The sequence below is a fragment of the Lithobates pipiens genome, unplaced genomic scaffold (genome assembly GCF_037356315.1).
Source record: "Lithobates pipiens isolate NorthernLeopardFrog02 unplaced genomic scaffold, aLitPip1_a1.2 Scaffold_8, whole genome shotgun sequence".
In the NCBI taxonomy this organism is placed as follows: Eukaryota; Metazoa; Chordata; class Amphibia; order Anura; family Ranidae; genus Lithobates; species Lithobates pipiens.
Genome location: NW_027507903.1, coordinates 449,300,871 through 449,323,867, shown reverse-complemented (window position 1 = coordinate 449,323,867; position 22,997 = coordinate 449,300,871). Strand labels below are relative to the sequence as shown.

Genomic DNA, 22,997 nt, shown 5'->3' with positions numbered 1-22,997 from the left:
AATACAGCTCTATATGCAATGTTAGATCCGTCTCACAGGATGGCAGCGGATGACGTCACCCGTTGCCATGCTGATATATATATATATATATATATATATATGGTATATATTTTGGGCCAGTCTGTGAGTTGGGAATTGCATCACACCTAACAGCAGACTGTCTTGAGATGGTTTTAGAAAGAAGTCTGGTAATGTTTGTCCATAAAATAGAAACCATTCTACTGGACTACCAAATATGCAATTCATTGCCAACTTCTTTTTTTAATGCGAGAATGGATGTAACAAAAAGGGTGACCACAATTTTTGGCCAATAACACAGTATAAGAATAAATGTACAGTTTACTAGAACGGTTTGAGAAAAAACTAGCAGTGCTGGGTCTACGGGTGAACCTTAGTAAGTACCTGATTGAATGACGGTCGAGTTAACAATTAGTAGGTAAAAGGAAGAGGAAAAGCCTAGGTCATTAGACTGCAATGGCATATTTCAATTTAGGTGGAGGGTAAGATGTCAGTTAGGGGGTTGTTGGTTAACAGTTGGTCTGGTACCATTGGGTATATTGATAGAATTGTACTATGAATGAGTATCTACTGGCGAGTATAAAAGACTCCCAAGCCTCAAAGAATTTTTGGATCTGTGATTCCGTGCATCACTGCCAACTTTTTATGGTTAAAGGAGTACGACTAAAGTATGGATAACCCATTAAGATGTAACGGGTTTTCCTTTTTTCAAGGATCCTTGAAAAATGCACAAAAGATTTAAATGATCTTGATAGCAGTAGATGAAATTGGGTCATTTGGGGTTTTGATTCTCAGAACAATATTAACGCTTTTGCACATTTTTAACTTAGCAGCAAGTTAATTATCAGCCTCCTAAAATCAGACTTGTCAATGGATATATGTTTTCATACTAGGTGCATGCATACCAAGTAATGTCAGTATATCTACACCTCACTGACAAAGACTGGTCTGAATTTAGCACAACCTATAAAAGGTTATGTAGTCTCTTCTAGAGTCAGGATAATACAATTAAAAATATTCCACCAAACTCATCATACTCCTTTCAGTCTGTGTAAAATAGGCTTATACCATACATCTGATTGTTTAGAGAATGTGGGGGGTTTGACGATTTCTTACATTGCTTCTGGCCCTGTCCTATAACTTCAAATGTTTTGGTCAGTGGTTAGCTTCTTTACAACTATTGTGTAGGGACTGTCCAAGATCCTGCACCCTAAGGGCCATTCATACCAGAAACTGCACATAACTGTGCGTTTTTTATTGCAGGTTTACATGCATTTGAATCACGTTTGAAGCATGCTTGACGTGTGCTTGAGTGCATTTTTCTATATGTTTTTTGGGCTTGGCTTTCTTGGTTTTAAGGGGCATGGTGCGGTGTGCATTTGTAGTGCGTTCCCTGCATTTGCAGTGCAGAAAAATGAAGCATGCTCTACTTTTTGCTCTGAAATGATGTGAACTATGCCCATAGGATTTCCTTGATTTTGAAATGCTTCTCCTGCCTACAGCAGCCTGATATCACCTCAGCCTAGGCAGAATCACTGGCTGGAGCTTAAGGCCTAATTTTAAAAACAGAAGGCAAAGCTTTTCTTAAAAAAAAAAAAAAAAAAGAAATAATACTGTTGGCATGTGAGTGACGAGCCAAGAATCAATTTATGCAGACTTGTGAAGTTATTGGTAGGCTTAGATAAAGTTGTGTATAGTAACTTGCTTGCATCCATCGCAGGGCTCTGTTTGTTTTGATTGGAGGGAATTTTTCAACCTTGGAAAGATGCACCACTTCACTACTCATATTATTATTATACAGGATTTATATAGCGCCAACAGTTTACGCAGCACGTTACAATATAAAAGGAAACAATACAATAAAATACACAAGGATTAAGAGGGCCCTGCTCAGAAGAGCTTACAATCTAATAAAACCAATTTGTTAGTAGACATATATCCATAACCCCCTAGGAATGGTGCTGCTACCCTTATCCCTACCAAGGGAAAGAACAGTATTTATTGGCTCAATATTTCCAACACCACCAATTAGGTCACCTGCAGCTCAGCAGTTCAGCTGCAGTCTAAACTTTGCAGTGACAAAATGTCACCTTGACAAGCACAACAATTTACAGACAGACACATGACCACAGCACGCTTTAGGAAATCTTTGTAAAATTTATTTAATTTAAATACATTACAAAATAAGTCTTATTTCAGCCTTTAAAAACCTAGCAATGCATGTCAGAAAAGTCATCAAGGATTATCCAAGCCACTAAGGTTAAAGTGCTAAAATCACCCATCCTCACCGATCAGAAGGAAACTTTTCTAAAATTAGAGGAATTATAGATAGGATTTAAGATTGTCTTTTGTAGAATAAAAAAAAAAAAAGAAGATACTCCCTCTTCAAGAACCACAGCAGGCTCAGACAACCTAGGACATAACAATGGGATAAAGAGAACCTGTTTCTTTGCAGAGACATAATGCTGTATAGGAGGATTAAACTGGAGGAGTAAACTATTTTTTCCAATGAAAGCTTAAATACAGTATTCAAGAGTTTAATGAAAGCAGATCTACAGCTTAATTATTTTGTTAAATAATGTATCCCCCTAATTCTTTATTACCCAACCTGTTCTGGTTTTGCAATCAGTGCCAAAGGGTCTTTGGGGGAGGCGATATCCAAGCAGAGCTACCTAATCAGCAGCTTGGCTCCTCCTCCAACGCAATGAAAAAAAAGACAACATAATACTGTAAATGATGATTTTGAGCGGAATTCTCTGTTACGCCTTCACCTATCCTATATGATGTATATGTATTGCTAGCAGTTTTACAAATTGTGATTTATTCTGGTTTGGTCTAAAAAAATTATTGGACTGAGCAAATAAAGACAGAAGAGATCAAATAACTATGTGACTGCCTTCTTTCAAGTGTAACTACACTTTTAAATAAATGAATTCCAATTGACAACCTTAATGCTAACTATACCACCTTGTATTTACTATCGATCAGTGGGGGGGGGTTGGTCCAGGAGCCATAGCCCAAGCTTCAATCCTCTTCTCAATGATTGGTAGCTGCATGCGACTTTTCTCTATAAGACCTAAAGGAAAAGGTTTGCAGAGAGATGGCTATTTACTTAGGGCTTTGGAGAACAGGCTGTGTAGTAACATATAGCTCCGCTGGCTGAGAAAAAGATTGACTCTCCGCTCAACATCGGATGCAGTTTCTAAACCATCTCACCAGCTGATCTAAGGCAAGTACAAAGAAGTATAGTTACCACTGGAAGGGGTTTAATTAGGATTCAAGCCCAATAGCAGCTAAAACCTTAGGGTTAAGCATGTCATTTTATTGCCATTTGTGTCCCTAATTGAGAGATTGCACTTGATTTCTGTCAAGATAGGAAATCATTTGAAATCTACCCAAGCAAAAATCAAATTTTTTGTAAATCAAGTTAGAGTTGGCACTTCTGCAAAGGTGGTTATTATGAAACTTTACTTCCTATCCCAAAAACGAATGCACCTTTCATATTTCTTTTATGGGCATCAGAGGGACAGGAAGTGAGGGTAGTATCTTGCCAACTGTTTTACAGATAGAATTAAAAACTTGACAGAAACTTTAACTGGAGTTAGGCTTTAAGCTATTTCAAAAATGACTCTAAGTATTACCTCTGTAGCCCTTATTTTCTTTTAATAAGCTTCCCAGAAAAACATTACATTTAATCACACCCTTTGAAGCTGAACTTGAAGCAGACATAAGAGACAGACTATAATGCAGCTCTGTGTTCATTTAATATATCTTTGGATGTATTTGTTTTTTAATACAAGAAGTGTTTAGTATCTGAATTTGAATTAGTATCAGCCTTGCAGTCTCTGTACAGCACCGTTTAGACTGGGGGAGGAAGAAGCTGCACAATGGGCCTGTCAATTGTATTTGTAATTGTGAGGAGCATACCGATAGGAAGGGGAAACTGCTGCTTCTCCTTTGTCCAATCACAGGCTGGGTGGGTGCAAGACTTGTAGGTGTTAGTAAACTAAAACAAGGTCCTGCCTTACCAGAAATCGCTATGCTGCTTAGCACTGCCAGGACTGGATGGACAAAAATAAAAATCCTTTAGCAGGTAGAACAACTCCCGTATAACCAAGAATGAGGCGCCTCCTGAAATTGCCCCCATCCCTAAGCAATAAAACATACAAAGATGTTGAACCAACTAAAGCAATTAGCTACAACTGTGTTGTAAACTTTAAAAACCTTCTTTATTATACTAATATATATAGGGCGGGGGTTTAAGCACACCCTCCCGTCTGCATGCCTGAGTTAAAGGAGTTGTAAAAGCAGAAGGTTTTTCATCTTAATGCATTCTATGCAAAAAAATCTTCTGTGTGTAGCAGCCCCCCCCCCCCCCCCCCCCCATTACCTACCTGAGCTCCTTCTCTCTCCAATGATGTCCAGGATCTCTTCAGCCATCCAGTACACTCCTTCTAATTGGCTGAGACAGAGCAGTGTCGCTAATGGCTTCCGTGGCTGTCAATCAAAGTCAGTAAGCAAATCTAGGGGGGGGGGGGGGGGGGGGAGAGGGTGGGCCAGGTCTGGGCTCAGTGTGTATATACGGAGCTCTGACTCAGCTTGGATGACCCCTGTAGCAAACTGCTGGCTGAGGGTCACTCAAAGGAGGGAGAGGCTGGGAGCGAGAAGAGGAGGATCTGGGGTGCTCTGTGCAAAACCAACTGCACAGAATAAGTAAGTATAACATGTTTGTTATTTTTTTTAAACAAGCCTTTACAATCACTTTTAGGGCACATGGATTCCAGGAAGTAAATGCTACTGGAATTATACTAGGGGAGTGTTTTTTAAAGTGATTTCTTAGTAAAATAAAGCATAGAGACATGGGTGGATGGGGGAGTTTGCCTTGAATATTAAACATGAATTAAAGCGGGATTCCACCCTAAAGTGGAACCTCCGCTGATCGGAACCCCCCCCCTCCGGTGTCACAATTGACACCTTTCAGGGGGGAGGGGGGTGGAGATACCTGTCAAAGACAGGTATTTCCACCCACTTCCGGGCATAGACTCCCACGGGAGTCTACGCCATTTCCTGCCCTGCCGCGCTGTCTGCTGGGACACACACACGGGTCCCAGTGACAGCGCGGAGATTTCCTATTGCGCGGCTCGCGCATGCGCAGTAGGGAACCGGGAAGTGAAGCCGATTCGCTTTACTTCCTGATTCCCTCACCTCGAATGGCGGCGGCAGCAGCCGAGGCCCGAGCGGTCGATCGGCCTCGGCTGCCGGCATCGCTGGAACCCGGGACAGGTGAGTGTCCATTTATTAAAAGTCAGCAGCTGTAGTATTTATAGCTGCTGGCTTTTAATATTTTTTTTTTTGGGCGGAATCCCTCTTTAAATAGTGTTTTTGGTGCTTAGATGGTCTAAATTGAAAAGGGAAGAACTTTAAAAACACTAAAATTTCACATTTATATTTAACAAGCAAAGTGTTCCTTCCTTACAATCTTCTCTACATTATTATGTCTGCTAAAAGGTAACAGGTCCATTTTGAGTAGCACCGGATACATTAGCCAGAGCTACACATTTTTAGCTGCATTAAAGCGACCGCTATACGCTCTTTTTAAAGTATTAAAAACAAAAAGCGATCTCTATAAGGCTCTCACATTTTCTATGGTACAGAAATACTTGTCATTTTCTCTTCCACTGGCAAGAAGTAAAAGGTAAACGTTGTCACGACATTATCAATACTGTACAAGTGATTTTTGGCAATTTCATTTTCACATACCCAAAACAGAATATAACACATTATTTAAAGTTGAGGCTTTGGAAAATAACATACAGAATATGAAAACAGTAAATTCAAAGTTTAAATCAAGAAAATGAAAGGGTCAGTCCCAGTGGGTGTGCCATTTCTGTTCTAAGTAGGTAATGAGAAGAGTCACTTATGCATGTTCATGTTCTTAGGGTTCTCCAGCTTGCAGACCTCTGCAGATGGGTTTTTAAATCCCTACGCCCCCCCACCCCCCACAAAAAAAAAAAAGTGGAGCCAGAACGAAATCTTTTTCTGCTTTTTAAATACATTTTACATTACACAATGAAGCTATTAAAGTAAAACTGGCACAACACAAGTTCTCTTGTTTAGCCAAACATGCTGAATGAGAAAAAAGACATTTGATCCATACATTCCCCATCTAAACTAGGCAGCATTGAAGAACGTCTCTCCTGTTGCTGGCTACTGTATTCTCACGGTCAGCACCAACCATGGCTGTTAGCATATTGGCTGCTGTCACTGTTCGGCTGCCTTTTTTCATGTCCGGCTCCTTCAATTTCTCATTTGATATTTTACAAGCCAGGTTGGTTCTCCTGATTCCCAGAAATCAAGTGAAATCTGATCTGCGTATGGCCAGCTTAAGACCTTACACCAGTAGGGATGAGCTTGGCTATGTTTGGAATAGAATTCAAATTGACATGTGTGAGCCCACCAGGTAGCTGTCACCTGTACCAACCAATTATTTGTGGTCGGGGCATTTCCCACCCCACAGCTGCACTGATATAAGGGGTGTGTATACAGTGTGGGAAATGCTTTGGCCAGAGATGATTGTCACATACAGGTAACGGCTTACTGGCAGGCTTGCATACATGGGTTTGACTCCTAGCCTGAAAAAGCCCAAGTTATTACTATTCACCAGCAGAAAAGCTTCTAAGCTTCTACCCAAACCTGGGTGGATTGTTCCTTTAATCATTCATCATGGAGTCACAGCTACCACTAGGATGGTCAACATTCTTCAAGAAGTACAACAGTACCAACAGTTTTGTTGGTTATACATGGCCTACTTTTCAGCTGTTCCAATGAAGATATGTCACTTACAAAAGTCTATACAGATACAAGTAGCAAAAGAATGGAAATATGAAGTATCAGTTTTGGAAACTATTCAGTTCAGAAATCTCGGATTACAGCCAGGTTGCGGACATGTAAAATAAAAAGGGGAGTCTTGACATCTCAAGATGCAACTCATTAACTGGAGGGATGCATGGGGAAGTAAAGCACATATTGCTTGCATCTACTAATCAGATTCTCTTTTGTTTTCACTAACCTGAAAAAAGCTGAAATATGATAGATTTGCAATGTGTAACAAAGTTGCAAATATATGAAAGGAATTGGTCTACCAACCAGCACAGTTATTTCTAATGGCCCACTCCGGCACATTACATACAGTGTCACATTCCATGTATCACTCTGGCACATTAACAGAACATACTAAATTCTGAGGCTTCACTCACTGTTTTTAGCCCACCCCTTTGTCTGATCTTTGTGGCTAGTCCAGGGCACTGCACCACCCAAACATACAAATGGAGAAAATGTAGGGTCCATGATTCCAGTCTCCTGAAGTCAATTCATCCAAAAATATGCCTATTAGTGCTTTTTATACTCTGGCATTACAGAACAGACCCTCCTATTTCTAAAAGTTTTTTTCTTCTTGATAGAGCAGGGAATATGTAAAACTCATGTCATGTTTTTTAATCTATGTTTATTTGGGGAGATGTCCCTTCATTTCCTGTGGTGTAGCCACAACAGGAAGTGAAAGAAAAGCTCTCCAAAGTGATGGAAATCTCCTCTCAGACAGTTGTCACCGCATCAAGTGTCCTCGTTGGATGATTTTCCCTCTATTCTTATTATAGTGGCAACATTTTGCATTTTCTCATCATTTTTTCCACTGATATTTTACCAGGACAAATCGAGGGGATGAATCTCCCTAGCCATCACACAGACCATTATAAAAAAAAAAAACTGAAAAAAGGTTCCAATCCTTGCCTGCTCTATCCAAAACAAAAAAGAGAGATAAAAGCTACTTATGCAGGGCAAAGCAACAGTTTTAATTTAAAGCCTGCCCCCAACCGCAGCTTATACCTGCCTTGCCATGTGAAAGCATCCTATTAAATTTATTCCTGGTTAGAATATAATTGGCTGTTCTTGGATGCTTGGGCTCTTTTGTAACCTGTGTGTCGTTTATAAATTGAAATCAATACATTACCAGTTAAAGGACAGCAGTGTATATACACTATGCATTGTACTGCGGTCTCCAGGATTAAGAGGTAGGTAGAAGGTTATGTGGAAACACAGTTTCGTTTTGGACCTCAACAGATAAGCGTATTATGCAAGAAAATAAATTAGGTAGCATATACTTGATGCATGATATACTTAAAGTGGTTGTAAACCCTTGCAACACACTTTTTGGTACAGGTAAGCCATAAGGCTTACTTGTTGCTACCCTGGATATCTCCTGAAAACTGAACGGTTTAGGAGATATCCCCTGTATTTGCATGTGCCGTCATCACACATGCACTGAAGCAATAACAGGTACATGCCGTTGCTTCAGTGAGTGTGCCATTACCGGTGGCTCCCACGCACATGCACAGGAGTATCATCATCGCAGCTCCGGCCAATCACAGCGCCAGAGTTCGCAATACCCGGAAGTAAATCCGGGGGCGATGTCAGCCGTCTGAGCGGTGTACGAGGACGGCTGCAGGGACTTCAATTGCAGGTAAGTAATTCATAATGAGCTAGTATGCTATGCATACTAGTGCATTATGCCTTTGTTCTGAAGGTTTTTTTTTTGTCCTAGGGTTTACAACCACTTTAAGCAATATTACGAGCTATGCTGTAACTGTGTTTGCTCCTGTGTCCGCCTGTACCCATTCAGCTATGAATTGGGTTGGTAGAAATCTAGCCTTACAATGATTTTGTGGTCTTTTTCTAATTGCTCCACAGGCCCCAGAGTAATATAGAGGAATGGCTCAGTCAACAAACATGCAGAACTGTCAGTTGTGTCACCAAAAATCTAAGTGTGTTAGTTAAACTTAAAACTTTTCTAAAGCAAGGCCTCATTCACAAGGGGAATGAGTCCCTTAGGCTGTGAATGGGACATTTTTATTGGAACTTTAGCCACCAGGTGCTACGTTCAGGTAGCTTATGTAAGTGCATGGGGAAGCAGCAACTTCACGGACACAGCCACATGTTCTAATTTGATATGGGTGCGGCTAGGCAGCTCACCCGCACCCATACACCAAATTAGGAAGAGTGGCTGTGCATGTGCAGCTGATCTGTTCCTATACACATACATGGGCTGTCTGTAAACAGTCTACTGGCCTCAGTGCTCATGTGTAACAGATGTGCTGAAGTGCAGACAACTGGTGTTAGCCTTAAAATCAGTCTTTTTGTACCCAGGCTGTACAGATGGCCTTGACTGGGAAAAGTCAGGATTAGCCCTGCCCCTTCTCTGCCCATGATTATTTAAATGCCAGAGTCTCTACCGCTTACTGAAGCCCTAGCATTTGACAGCTGAATGACAGGGGTAAGGCTCCTCCCAAAAGGGGCTCCACGGGGACTGAAATGAAGACAAATTGGCCATATACACACACACACATATATATATATATATATATATATATTTCCATCTATGCTTAACAGTCTTGGTGCACAAATCTCCATTGCAGTTATTATATTCTGACAGCTGGCACCACCAGCTGTCAGAATCCTGAACAACCCCCCCCCCCCCCCAGTGCCTTTTTAAACTGAAGGGTGACAGAGTGGTACTGACAGGGCCATTCACTGATCAACATTTGACTGGTTCATCAGGAAGGGGATGAAATTAGACCAGTGTAAGGCCAGCTTAACATAGGCTCCACAATGTACTGCATTTCAGCAATACTGCTGCCTTATTGCTTTGCTGCCTTGCTGTTTTAAGCATAGTACAGTTTTATGTAAAATACTGGCTATAAGTCTCAGGGGATTTTCACAACCTAGATGACTATGTGAAGGTGATACAAAACGGAAAAGATTGACTGACTGATCAGTAACCCCATAGAAAAACACCAAACTAAACATGGTGCTTCTTTTTGCCTCATTTAGCCAAACGCTGCACAGCAAAGCTTCAAAAAAGATCAAGTATCCCAATCGTGCATGTTACTAGTAGCTCACATAAACTAACTCTTTGCTATTAAGTTTAGTAGTTCCTAAGCAACAAAGCATCCCTGTAAATGTTATCAGTATGGCAGCTCCAATATACATGTAAAGACAATATCTGAACTGATGAAAATGCCAGCTCATCAGAGAGCGTAAAAGGGTCTTCTTTCACCATCAACAACTTATTTGTAAGCTGCAATTCATTGCTAGGACATGCAAATAAAAGCACTCATTCACAGGTTTGTAATACTCAGTCATACAAATGGCTCCTTGTCATTGAGAGGTAAAGATGAAAAACAAATTTAACAGGCTCCACCCAACTCCCATGGTCCTCTTGTCCAGCAAGGCACTAGAAAATATTTCAAGTTTCGGCATTTGCTGTTTACTAATGCTTTGCAGGTTTGCTCATTTCAGTGATGCTGTGTTAAAACCGTTCCATTGGACCTGTTAGACCATGTTTTAATTGTTCCAGCAGAAATTTCAGTTTAGTGTAGGGAGACATTACCCTCTAATTCGTTGGGGCCACTGTTATAGTATATGAGCAGAACTTTGGGGGTTGTTTACTGAAGGAAAATTCACTTTGCACTGCAAGTGCACTTGGAAGTAAAGTCGCTGTAGATCCGAGGGGGACATGCAAGGAAAATAAACAGCATTTTAGCTTGCACATTATTGGATGATAAAATCAGCAGAGCTTCCCCTCATTTCAGATCTACCCCTTAGATTTAGAGCGACTGCACTACCAAGTCCACTTGGAGTGCAAAGTTGATTTGCTTGTCTTAAATAACCCCTTTGTGCCAACTTTGTCATCTGACCATCACACCTAAGTGTGCTTGTTGGACATCCCATTTCAGAATTTTAACCATTAATGAATTAGCCTCTCCACTTTTCTGGGAAGGATTTTTGACATTGGAGTCTGTGTGGAAAAATGTGTACATATTTAACCAAAAGACCATTTGTGAGGTCAGGAACTAATGTTGAATGAGAAGATCTGGCTCGCATTCACCATTCCCATTTATCCCAAAAGTGCTCAGAAGGGTTTATGGCAAGGTTCTGTGAGGACCACAGTGTTTCTCCATGGGAAACTCAATCAGCATCAAATCATGTCTTAATGGACCTGGCACAGACATGCTGGAATAAAAAAAGGGTCTTCTCCAAACTGTTTGCACAAGGTTGGAACCACACAGCTGTCTAAAAATTTTTTTATTGTATGCTGTAGCTTTAGTAGCACCCTTCACTGAAAACACAGAACTCAGTTATTAAAGAGGTGTCTACATACTTTAGGCTGCATAGTAGGTGTGATGGTCAGGTGTCTACAAGAGTTTGGCCATATACTATGCCCTCTGGGGCAAGCATATCATTGAGCAAGTAGTTGGACATGTGCGCAACAAGCCAGAATTTTTCTGGAATGTGTAAGGGCCAATACAAAAAACATTTTTTGATCTGCCAGAAATCCAGTGACTACTAACTTGGCTCTAAACTGAAGTCTAAAGCAGTGTTGTCAGCTCTGCCCAGTCCTCCCCCCTAAAGCAGATGTTCAGCTCCACTCCAGCAATGTGGTATCCCATAGATCCATCGCTGGCTGCTGACATCTTCGGCTGGTCTTAAGGGGTTATCTTCTGCCATTTTGATTGGCCGGGCAGGGACAATGTCACTCCTGCACATGTGCTTGAGTTCATTCATCTCAGCAGATGCCGCAATTATACACTGAGCTTTGCATCTGCAGCTGTGTACACAGAACAGTCAGATAAAAAGACTTTATTACAGAAGGGACATAGTATTTATTTTCTGTATTAAAAAAAAACTGCCTGTTTGCAATTTTTTTTTTTTTTAGTAAAGTTCCACTTTAAAAGGCTAAGTTCATCTTTGGTACATGTTACATATTAAGGGTGTAACATGTAACATTTTCCAGCAACCCCCCCCCCCCCCTTCCTCATGATAGCAGACAGGGGTACTTCTCCATCCCAGTTGCTCTCAAATTCAAAATTGCCAGGGCTGTGCGGGGCCCTACCTGACAGCCCTGTCAGTCATTCACAGAGATCTGTGAATGAAAAAACTACAAGTCCCAACTGCCACCATGAACTGGAGGGTACTGATGAGCTCCCTTGTAGTTCACTGACACTTCCTCCAATTTTCTAACAAAAAGCCTGTATAGGGGTACAGACAAGAAAAGGCTGGAGGAAGTGTCTGCAGGAGCCTGACATTGCACCTACGATCCACTGATCATGGGTGCAATACTTTGCAGGCCCCAGTAGAAAAAAAAAATATTTTTTCTGCAAAAATACGTGCATTTATTATTTTTTCCTGAAAGGTGGACATAGCCTTTAAATTATTGAGCTGAGGAAAGGGGGAGAATTTCTGTGAGCCAGTACAAGAGAACTTAGGCAGGGTTGATAGCATTACTTGGCATTCTGCTGCAGCAAAGGTAGCATTTTCAGTTCACTACAGGATAACAGGAACTCACTGCATTTCTGGCAAGATAAAGCTATATTTTCTGCATTTGCAGCATATCGCAGAGATGTACTGCGTATGTTTTTAAGGTGTCCAGACCTACAGTTTAAAAGGATATTGGACAAGTGATCATCTATTTTTTTTGTATGCTAGTCTCATGTCGACAAACAATACATTACTAGAGTTAGAAAAATTCTTGTAGGACAGAATACAACTTCCTGCGATTATGTAATGTATTGTATTATAATGTGCGGTCACGTGTGGTCTTGGTCACTTGATTTTTTTCAGATGAATACTGTACTGATTAAATTTTTCATACTTGTCCCCTGGGATAATTTTTCATGAACTGTTGTGATTGGATCTCAAAAGTTGTGTAACGACAATCAATTTCTCGGACAATCGCTCCGAAAGTGGTATTTTTCGTCTGATTTTCTCATCGTATGTACTAGGCAAAAGTCCAACTGGTAGATATAGTATTCTCTGAAGAAAGGGTTAGCACACTTCACCCAGAGAGGCGAGTAAGCAAACAGAAGGCACCCTAGTGCCACAGTTAAAACTTATCACAAGTCCAAAATATTCAATAACTATACCCGGAATAGATTCTTCCATTTGGGCAGGGCGTTTGACCCCTCTGCAGAATCACAGCAAAGAAATCTCTCCACAGCATGGCTGACAGGCCAAGCTTGGGGTTTATGCGTATGAGAGCTCTCATTTGTGACCTCTGTGTCAGTCTCCTAAGGGCAACGAGACCTCCTATCCAGCAGACCAAGCACTGGCATCTGCTGGCCTTTCAATTATTTCCCGCTCTAAATCTGGTCTAAATATGTTCATTCACAGCATCACAGATAAATAGCACAACCTGCATTTCTGCATTCAGGATATCCCTTTTTTGTTAATCCTACACACAAATGAAGAACGGAATAAAACATTTCTTGCCAAAAAGAACAAATCTCCCACCCACCCACCAGTAAAAAATATAGATTTAAAATATATATTCCTATTTATATATGTATATCCTTTTCCATTCATTACAAGCCCCGATCTCTGTTGAAGATTTCTAAGATTGTGGAGTTGGTGTTTTCAAAAGTCCATTGCTGTGTCTGGGAGGATGGGTTACAAATGTTCATGAAGATCCTGCGGTCTGATTCGTTGCAGTCTAAACAGCTGTTACTGATGGGGTGATGGATGGTTTTATCCTGGGAGTAGAATAGATAGGATTAATATTTTCTTTAAAGTGTACCTTTGAAAACGTATAGAATAGATAGACAGACAGAGGTGGCGAGGAGAGACATGTCTATGGCCAGCTACTGAATACCAAACAGACAGCATGACATAGGAAGACAGACAGAGAGAGATCTGAGAAACACTAATGCCGTGTACACACGACCGGACTTTGACGGACAATCCAATGGACTTTGCAGCTGAGGTCCACCGGACTTTCAAACGAACGGACGGACTTGGCCACACACGATCACGCCAAAAGTCAGACAGATTCAAACGTGATGGCATAGAATAAGGAAGTTCACAGCCAGTAGCCAATGCCCTAGCGTCGGTTTTAGTCCGTCGGACTAGCACACAGAAGAACGGATTGTCCTCTAAAAGCCGAGTCCGGTGGGCAAATTTGAAGCCAGTCTTATTTCTAGGTCCTCCAGACTTTTGGGAAGAAAATGTCAGCTGGAGCCCACACACGATCTAATTGTCTGAAGGACTGCCGGGAAGTCCGATTGTGTGTACGCGGCATAAGGCCCCGTTCACACCTGAGCAATTTTCTGCTTGAAGCTTGTAGCTCTAAAACAAGCCAAATTCCAATTATTTTAATGGCCCCTGTTCACATACGAGTGTTCTGTCGCCTGAAGCAAAATGCCGTTCACTCAAAAAAGTACATGAGTGTCTTTTTGGCATTACAAGCGTCTTTGGTCCCATAGACAACAATAGAATTGCCAATCCTAATTTCCTCTCCCTGTCCTCCCTCTAGTGCTTTCTATTGACTAAACAAAAATGCATGAGGCTGTAAAACGCATGTAATACACTTCTAAAATGCTTACAAAAATGCTTTAAAAAAATGTCTGAAAAATGCCAGTAAATCACTACACTCAGGTGTAAATGGAGCCTAAGCAGACAGCCAGACACAGACTAGATATATCATTCTATCAATAAGTTCACCTGTCCGATCCATCACCTAGCACTCTTTCCTGACTACAAAGAACGTTTAGACCTGCTGACCTTTGTGTATTTCCAAAGCTGGTTTCCTCTCATTCCATGGCAATCAAAGAGTGTGACAGGACTGGTGTGAGATATGGCATCAAAGCATACTTTCTTGGTGTGCAGTGGATCTCCAGGACGAATGTCTTCTCTCCATCCCAAGGTGAATACCTGTAAGAAAGCTTGTATTAGTTTCTTTCCAGCTGAGCTGCGATCTATAGGGAAAACTCAAGCATCCATCCTATCTACCTGCACACTGTTCCAGGCATCTACCTTACGCCCTTTGGTGCAGGTTTCCAGTCGTAGTTCAGAGCCCATAGAGGCATGCTTACTGTCTAAACAGAGGCCTGTCTTCTTGTTCCGAATCTAAAGGAGGAAGGGAAAAAAAAAAACATGTCTAAACCAATATTCACATGTTTTTATTGCTCTCGACATTGAGTAAATTTTAAATAACAGTTCTTCATAATACATTTTAGATCAAGATCGCTTGTGCACCTACTTAAATTATGAATACATGTATCCTTACTGGAAGAACTTCTGCTCATCCATCAACAAGATACAAGACTAGCAAGTTTCAAACCAATTGGTAGATCTGCAGAAGTAACCCTAATGCTTGAAATTAACCTACAGTTTGCCCATGTTGGCAATACGCACATGGAGGTTGTTTTACTAAAGGCAAATATGTTGTGCACTGCAAGTGCGGTTGTTCTAGTTTTGTAGGGAAGCGCCGAATAAAGGGGAGCTCTGAATGAAGGGGAGCTCTGCTGATTTCTATCATCCAATCATGTACAAGCATAAATGCAGTTTAATTTCCTTGCATGTTCCCCTCAGATCTAGAGCAACTGTAGTGCACTTGAAGTGCACAGAATATTTACCTTTAGTAAATCAACCCCATATTGTCCTTTTAAACCAACTGACACATGATATATGTAAACTGGTCTGGTACTTAAAGGATAAGTTCACGTTTGGGAATATGTTACATGTTCCACCTGTTTTTAAAGGCGGAACATGTAATATGTTCCAACTGCTGCAGCCGTTCACCGACCCCCCCCTCTCTCTCTCTTTGACAGCAATAAGGGGAGAGGTTTCAAGTACTAGCTGTCACATTTTGAAAAGAGCACGGCCGTGTGGGGCTTCGTCCAGTTCTGTGAATTAATTAACTACAGGTCCCACCATCCTTTGTCAGCTTGTAGTTCTCAACGAACTACCGCAGCACTCTTGAGTGCTGTGGTAGTTCACTGTCTCTTCCTATCAGTGTGAAACACTGCCTGGCCTTATGATGTACAGGGTAAACAGCTCACACTGAAAGTCTTCAGCATTTACATGCAAAAAAAGTGTTTTTTTTTTTTGTTTTGTTTTTTAAGGTGAACTTATACTTATGAAAGTATACCTTTTTTGTATAAACCTTTCCCAACTCTATCAATGCCAGTTTTTTTTTTTTTTCAACCTGTGTCCCACTGGATAGTTCCATTAATTTCCAGTCCTGGAGACACAACAGGCAGTGTGAAAAAAAGTTTCCAAACATAGGGAAATCCATTCTTGGACAGTTATCACCAGAACAAGTGTCCCCACTGGAGGATTTCTCCTTTATTTTTGGTGTGGCTAAAAATCATATCTTTCTCCCTTTTGTTTAGTCCCAGTCTAGTCACCAGATAGAGTAACTCTCCTTAAACGTGGATACAGACAGCAATGAAAAATTCTCAGTTGAGATATCAAGGTACGGTAATCCTCTTGCTTCCTGAGGATATACCTTATATATATAAAAAAAAAAAAACTGGAACAGAATCCTATACAAATTCAACTATTACAGAATAAATCATAAAGTTATAATTCTAGTTACCAGTAAAATATAATACTAAAGTAGTAAAGTAAAGTACAAAATATGGGCAGATATAGGAAAATAATTGCCCACACATTAGGGTTATGAACTACAACTGCCCATTATTGGGTCTATTTGTAGAAAAGTGAATGCGACTTTCAACAAACATTCTCTGGTGGAGAACCAATCACTGTCATTTAAACCACATGTGCTAGAAAGATTCCTCTGCAGGGAATGTTTGCAGAATTGTCAGATCCACCGTTTTATAAAAATACCCATAAACGTTACCCACAATCGTCAAACTTAAATTAGGCTAAACCTACTCCCACCCCAATTCTAAGCCTATTCTACCTAACCCTATAGAGAAAAGATTTATATACTTACCTATTCTGAAGCCACTCCAGTTCAGTCAAATGATCTCACCAGCAGTAGCTCGTGTGTAGAGTGGAGCAGCTTCAGAATAGGTACAATAGGTACAAATACTTTTACAGATCTTTTCTTTACATGGTTAGATAGAATAAGCTTAGAATGGGGATGGGAGTAAGTTTAGCCTTACTTAGCTTTTGACTGAACTTCCACTCTAAATACGTTGCTTTCTTCCTTATACCAAAATTAAAAGTGAAATTTAAAAACGCCAAATCTGATGCATGCTTTCCCCACATCTATGGTTTTACTATTTGTATTCTGACCAAAGGGATATCACGTTATAAGCTTTTCTTAGAATGGAATGCATTAAGGTAAAAAAACCTTCTGCCTTCAGAACTTCAATGTAACATCAGGTGTCTATGTGACTGCATGTGTTCCAGCTGTCTTCCACCAAAGCTAATGGAGCTTTTTCTCAGGCCAAAACACCCAGTGAAAGCGACAACTGAACCCGAACGTGACGTAATGCCCATCACTTCTCATGTTCATTGAAGCTTGGGGAAAACAGCTATTATGGGTTCACTGGTCTCCTGCTCTTTTCTACCCAGCGGCATCCACCATTGGGGGGGTCCTGCAAATGTGATAGCAGAGCAAGGGAAACATGGCAGGTGTGTTGTACGGGATAGCCTACTACAAGGGTTTTGTGGAAGCTTCCACCTGACAGTGAATTTGACAGATTTACGAATATGTAAAATCACCTGCTGCTGCCGCATGACATGCATTGGTGGCAGTGAATGGGTTAATAGCAATAAAAAGTTGACAGAAGATATAACCACTCACTACTCTATCCTAAATGAAGTAAAACATTTTGGCTTTAGATATATTTTATTGGGTAAAAAGTCTGATGTTCTGAAAACATAAAAGCTGAACTTCAGATTATGAATACATCATTAAATGTATTTATTTCAATGCAACTTGCATAAGTACCTGAATTTGACCTGCAACCTCCTGTAAAATAGCACTCAGCATGGAATAGGGAATTGTAGTACTGGGAGCCATGCTGAAAAGAGGAGACAGCAGAGGGATGACCTCACTAACCTACTACTGATTTGTCAGCAGGCTAGATGGGGCAAGACACCATTGCATCCCTCCTACAATTTATAACTGCAACACAAAGTGGTGTCACCTGCCAGACTACGTAACAGTACTGTTTGATCTCAAGAAAAGATCAACAGAAATATAAAATTGTTGGCAGTAAAAACAGCATCCTTATATGTATTTCATGTGTCTTTATATCTATTTGTCTATATTATTTTGCCACACAAAATGGTTGACTCATTCCCTGGTATGGGGGTCCCTTGAATATATATCTGGGCTTGACTTTCACTTACCTCTCCCCAAGCAGCGGCAGGAGGCTCAACAGGGGGGTAATACTTGGACAAGTCCCAAGCCACTTTGGTCATGAACCACTTGAAGGTCTGACAGTTTAACCTGCTGCGCAGCTCCTTCTGAGATGTCACATCACCAGGAGAAAGATGCCGGTAGTCGGGGCGTCGTTGGTAGATATATTCTGCATATTCATCCATCCACACTTCAGCTACTCTCTTTAGGTTCTGTAAGGGGATGTAGACTTATCAGACAAAACATCAAGTGCAAGCTATTACTTCTGAATCCCCAACAACAAAGAATTTAACCAGAATTGCTGGTTAAAAGTATCATCAAGATATAGAAAGGCGTTAGCAACATGACCACTAGATGGTGCTAAAAGCATATTTTTGTGTTCAGTGGCTTGGAATCAATAGTACAGAAATAAATTGTGCTCCAGTAGGTACAGCTAAGTATATGTTTAGGATATCTTTCTCTAATCATTTGTTCAGCCAGGCTCAAACTATCATAGACACTTGGAATTCTTAATGCAGTCTTGCATTATGATCAAGATATGAACATAAGAGGAGTACATATTTTTTCTTAACCTGTTACTTACTTTACAATGCTGGAAAACTCTGCTTTAAAGTCTTAGAGCAGAAAAAAAGTATGTAAGACAGGATAGGATGCAGTGATTTCGAATATATAATGTACTGTACAACATACTGAGTGGAGCAGTCTGAAATGTGTATCGTACATCACAATATACAGTGTTTTTGTCCAGAGCATGTCATCTTTAATACAGTGTAAAACATACTGCATCATTGAAAATATATCACAGCTCCGCTCAGTGTAGCGTTCTACTAACATACAGATTACAGCATACAAAGTACAGCTTCAGTATATCATGTGCAGCACAATGTACAAAGTGGAGCTGTCTTCAGTATGTAACATACAGCACGTGAGTGGTCAAAGTTGAGTGGTCTGGATTACGTATCACATATACCTTCACAGTGTACAGAGTGGTTTTCTGTATCTAATGTACAGTGCAATGTACAAAGTGGAAAAGTCTAGAGTTAATAACATACAGCACAGCAGGCCTAGAGCATGTACTGTACAGCATACTTTATTACAGTGGTCTCCAAACTGTGGCCCTTTGCTTGCCTTTATCTGGCCCTTGAGACACTATTCCTCGCACTGATACAAGACATTATTCTGCCATCTCACGCCAACAAAGGGGCATCATTTCTCCACTGACACCAATAATGGGGCAATATTCCTCCTAATAATATCAACGATGGGACAGTATTCCTCCCCTTAATACCAAATGTAATTTTTAGTCCCACTGATGCCAGGAAAACTTCCACTCCCACTGGCTACAGTCCAGCCCTCCTAAAGTCTGAAGGACCATGAAACCGGCCCTTGATTTAGAAAGTTTATAGACCCCTGGTGCAACAGTACGGAGAATAAAATGTACAGTGCAATGTACAAAGTGCAGCAGTCTGGGGTGTAACCATCTAGAGTATTAGGCATACAGCACAATGCACAGAGTACAGCTGCCTGGGGTATGTAGTGTACAGCACAGCTAACAGTGTGGAGCTGCACTAAAAAAAACCTTTTTCTACTCTTTATCACACTTACAAAACTACAGGGAAAACACAGGCTGCATCTAGTATCATATTTGAATCCAGTGTGTCCTTCATATACTAGATTAATCATGAAAATACTTTCTGTAACATGGCGGCAAAGAACAAATTACACACAGGCAGTGCCCAGCGGGCACTTTCAAAATTAATCAGTAAACCAATTTGCACACCTTGTAGTTAAAGGTAGGTAAAAGATGTGCAAGGGATAGGGAACTGAAGATACAGATTTTAACTTAATTTCAACGCTTAATTACTGTCATGCTTGCAGTTCATAGTTCATAGTTAGTAAGGTTAAATAAAGACACCAGTCCATCCAGTTCAACCTGAGTGTATACAATTATCCCTATCCCTGTACATTGCACACTCACATTGGTCCCTACCCTCAAGGAGCCCACAATCCAAGGTCCCCATTCATATACTAGGGCCAATTTTGGACAGAAGCCAATTAACCTACCTGCATGTCTTTGGAGTGTGGGAGGAAACCAGAGTACCTGGAGGAAACCCATACAGGCACAGGGAGAACATGCAAACTCCAGGCAGGTAGTGTTGTGGTTGGGATTCGAACCAGCAACCCTTTTTACTGCTAGGTGAGAGTGCTAACCACTACACCACTGTTCTGCCGAGTTCTGGCATGATGTTATGGTGTAGAGCAGCCTTTCTCAACTTTTTCAACACAGAGGAACTCTTGAAATAGTTCTCTGGTCTCGAGGAACCCCTGCTAAAAATTTGAAATCTAAAACTCATGATACATTAGTGTGATGGTCAGTGGGAAGAATGGTCCTTACACGTATGTTCATTGGGAAGAATTACCTCCTTACAGATAGCTAAAAAGATCAATGGTGTGCGTGGGAAGTTATCTAAGAGGCAGAAATTGCCCAATGCTGAAGGAACCCCTAGCAACCTCTGGAGGAACCCTGGTTGGGAATCACTGGTATAGAGGGAAGGCTTGATATCAGTAAGTGGCTCTCAGTGAGAAGTATGTTGCATGAATGGAAGATCCACTAATGTCAGAACAACTACTGTGTGTTGGAGATCCATAAGGGAGGTGTGTTTGTAGCTGAATCATCTAGACCGGCTACAAGGTAGTCTGTAGAAGGGTTGAATGCCTACAGGCAAAACCAGATGCATCCTTTTTGTGGTTTATACTAACTAGGGAATGTTCAGGGCGATTTAAAAAATCATCGTCCGAATTACAAAATGTTTTGTTGCATATTGAAAAGTGATAGGCTAAAAAAATCCAGAGACAATTGGTGAAAGCAAACAAAACCTAAGAAGGAAACTAGTTCATTACCAACAAGTATACAAAAAAAGCAGGCAGACTGACAAAGAATGTTTTGCACAACAAATAGAACAAAGCTAGGATTATGAAAGTGGAAGTTCAGCCAAAAATAATCCAATCTAAACCTACCCTCAGCCACATTCTAAACCTAATCTATCTAACCCCGTAAAGAAAAAAATCAATATACTTATCTTTTCTGAAGCCGATCCAGTCCAGTCTCCAGCGGCGGATCCTGTATACAGAGAAAAAGCCGACAACGGCTGTGAAATGCCTGGGAAGTGACATACTATGGGGCTTCCAGTGTCCACTGCCTCTCCTGCACACTCCCACACACTGAAGACAGCTCAGCGTGGGACCTGAGTGGCTGCAGAATAGGTAAGTATAGTGATTTCTTGTTTACAGGGCTAGAAAGATTAGGTTTAGAATGTGGCTGAGAGTAGCTTTAGCATTATATAGGTTTTGGCTGAACTTCCACTTCAACGCAACCTAATGCCCCCTTTCACCTCAGTCGAGAGGTTTGTGCTTTGTCTCATTTAAACTTAATTATGAAAGAAAATACTAGATAACAAGCAGAATACAGCAAGCAATCTTAAAGTCTCAGGGTCATGGTTATTTTATTTTTTGCAATAGGGAGCAGAACTTAATAATTTAATATTGTAAGTGAAATAAGTTTACCCTTGCCAGGCTGACACCAGCAGGCACCTTGTAGGGCACATATTTTCGGTAAATATGTCCCACGCGAGAACATGGAGCATCTTCCATCCGGCCTCCACACATCCACACCTATAATGACATACAAATATGACTGGTTAGCTAATGGGAAATCTGTGCATTCATCCTTTATGTAAACCATATTTATCTACAGTCATTTATCATCTTACTTTGATTTTTCATGGTAGGATAAAAGGTTAGATCGTTATTTGTGTCCAAAATTCCTTTAATTTCCTTTCCCTGCTGGTACCATTCTCTTGAAAAGAAGGATCTTATCTTTCCCCACTCTAGTTGGAGAGAATTACCCTTACTTCCTCTAACTCTGGTGTTACCGGTCACCAAGAGAGTAGGCAAGTCTAAGGCTCCATGCACACCGGAGCTCATAAACTGTAGTTTATTGGAGTTTGGACTTTTTTTTTTAAAGCCCATAAACTCCACTCTATGTTAGCCTATGTGTCCATGCACACATGGACGTTTTTTTAGCTTTAATGAGCAGTGGAGTTTATGGACTTTTTTTCTGAACGCCAGAAATCGCATTCAAAGTGCCGTTTTTCACCACCAAAAAATGACAAACGCCAATAAACGCTCATAAACATGCGTTAATTAGTGTTCTATTTTTTCAATACATTGTGGGAGTTTGGAATACACTGTGGGATTTTTGGAGTGTCTGTGTATTTTTATTAAAAACGCCAATAAACGCTAAAGCTATAAAACACTCATAAACGCTAGTACAAAACGCTGTTAAAAGCATGTTTTTCAACCAGTGTTTTCTGCCAGCAATCTGGCATCCAGAAAATGTTTTTTTGAACTTCAGTGTGCATGGAGCCTTAAATCTACACAATGAGGACTCAGATAAAACTTTCACAGAGGTTCTACCCATCCCAAACTCTATCATCCCAAAATAAAAATAAAGTGGGCTTGTTTCTCATTTCTAATAGCAAACAATATTTACAATTTTGCCCCAGTTATAAAACTGGAAAGGCAACTAAGCAGATGACTGAAATCCAACATTTGGATTAAGTTATTGGAGCCATAGATATCTCCAAAGGTTTCCTTGTAGAACTGGCTGGCCGTAAAGTGGTTAGAATAAAGCACATCACTATGGTTATCGTGCCCCATTCAGACATCCAGTACAGCTGCCATGTTCCCAAGGGTTCGGCATATGCCATTTCACTTGTTTTGGATAGAGTGGTATCTAGATTAATGG

The 22,997-nt window shown here is 40.7% G+C and overlaps 1 protein-coding gene across 1 annotated transcript in view; it reads right to left on the bottom strand.

Moving 5' to 3' along the window:
* Positions 1-6,019: 6,019 nt before the first annotated feature.
* The window catches only part of GALNT10 (polypeptide N-acetylgalactosaminyltransferase 10), a 339,683-nt gene continuing 322,705 nt past the window's right edge, over positions 6,020-22,997 (bottom strand). The window contains exons 8-12 of the mRNA XM_077468367.1: positions 21,755-21,862; positions 18,181-18,402; positions 14,857-14,973; positions 14,629-14,778; positions 6,020-13,601 (exon numbers count right to left, since the gene is read on the bottom strand). Of these exons, the coding sequence (XP_077324493.1) occupies positions 13,434-13,601; positions 14,629-14,778; positions 14,857-14,973; positions 18,181-18,402; positions 21,755-21,862 (765 nt within the window). The 3' untranslated portion in view covers positions 6,020-13,433. The remainder of the gene's footprint in view (positions 13,602-14,628; positions 14,779-14,856; positions 14,974-18,180; positions 18,403-21,754; positions 21,863-22,997) is intronic.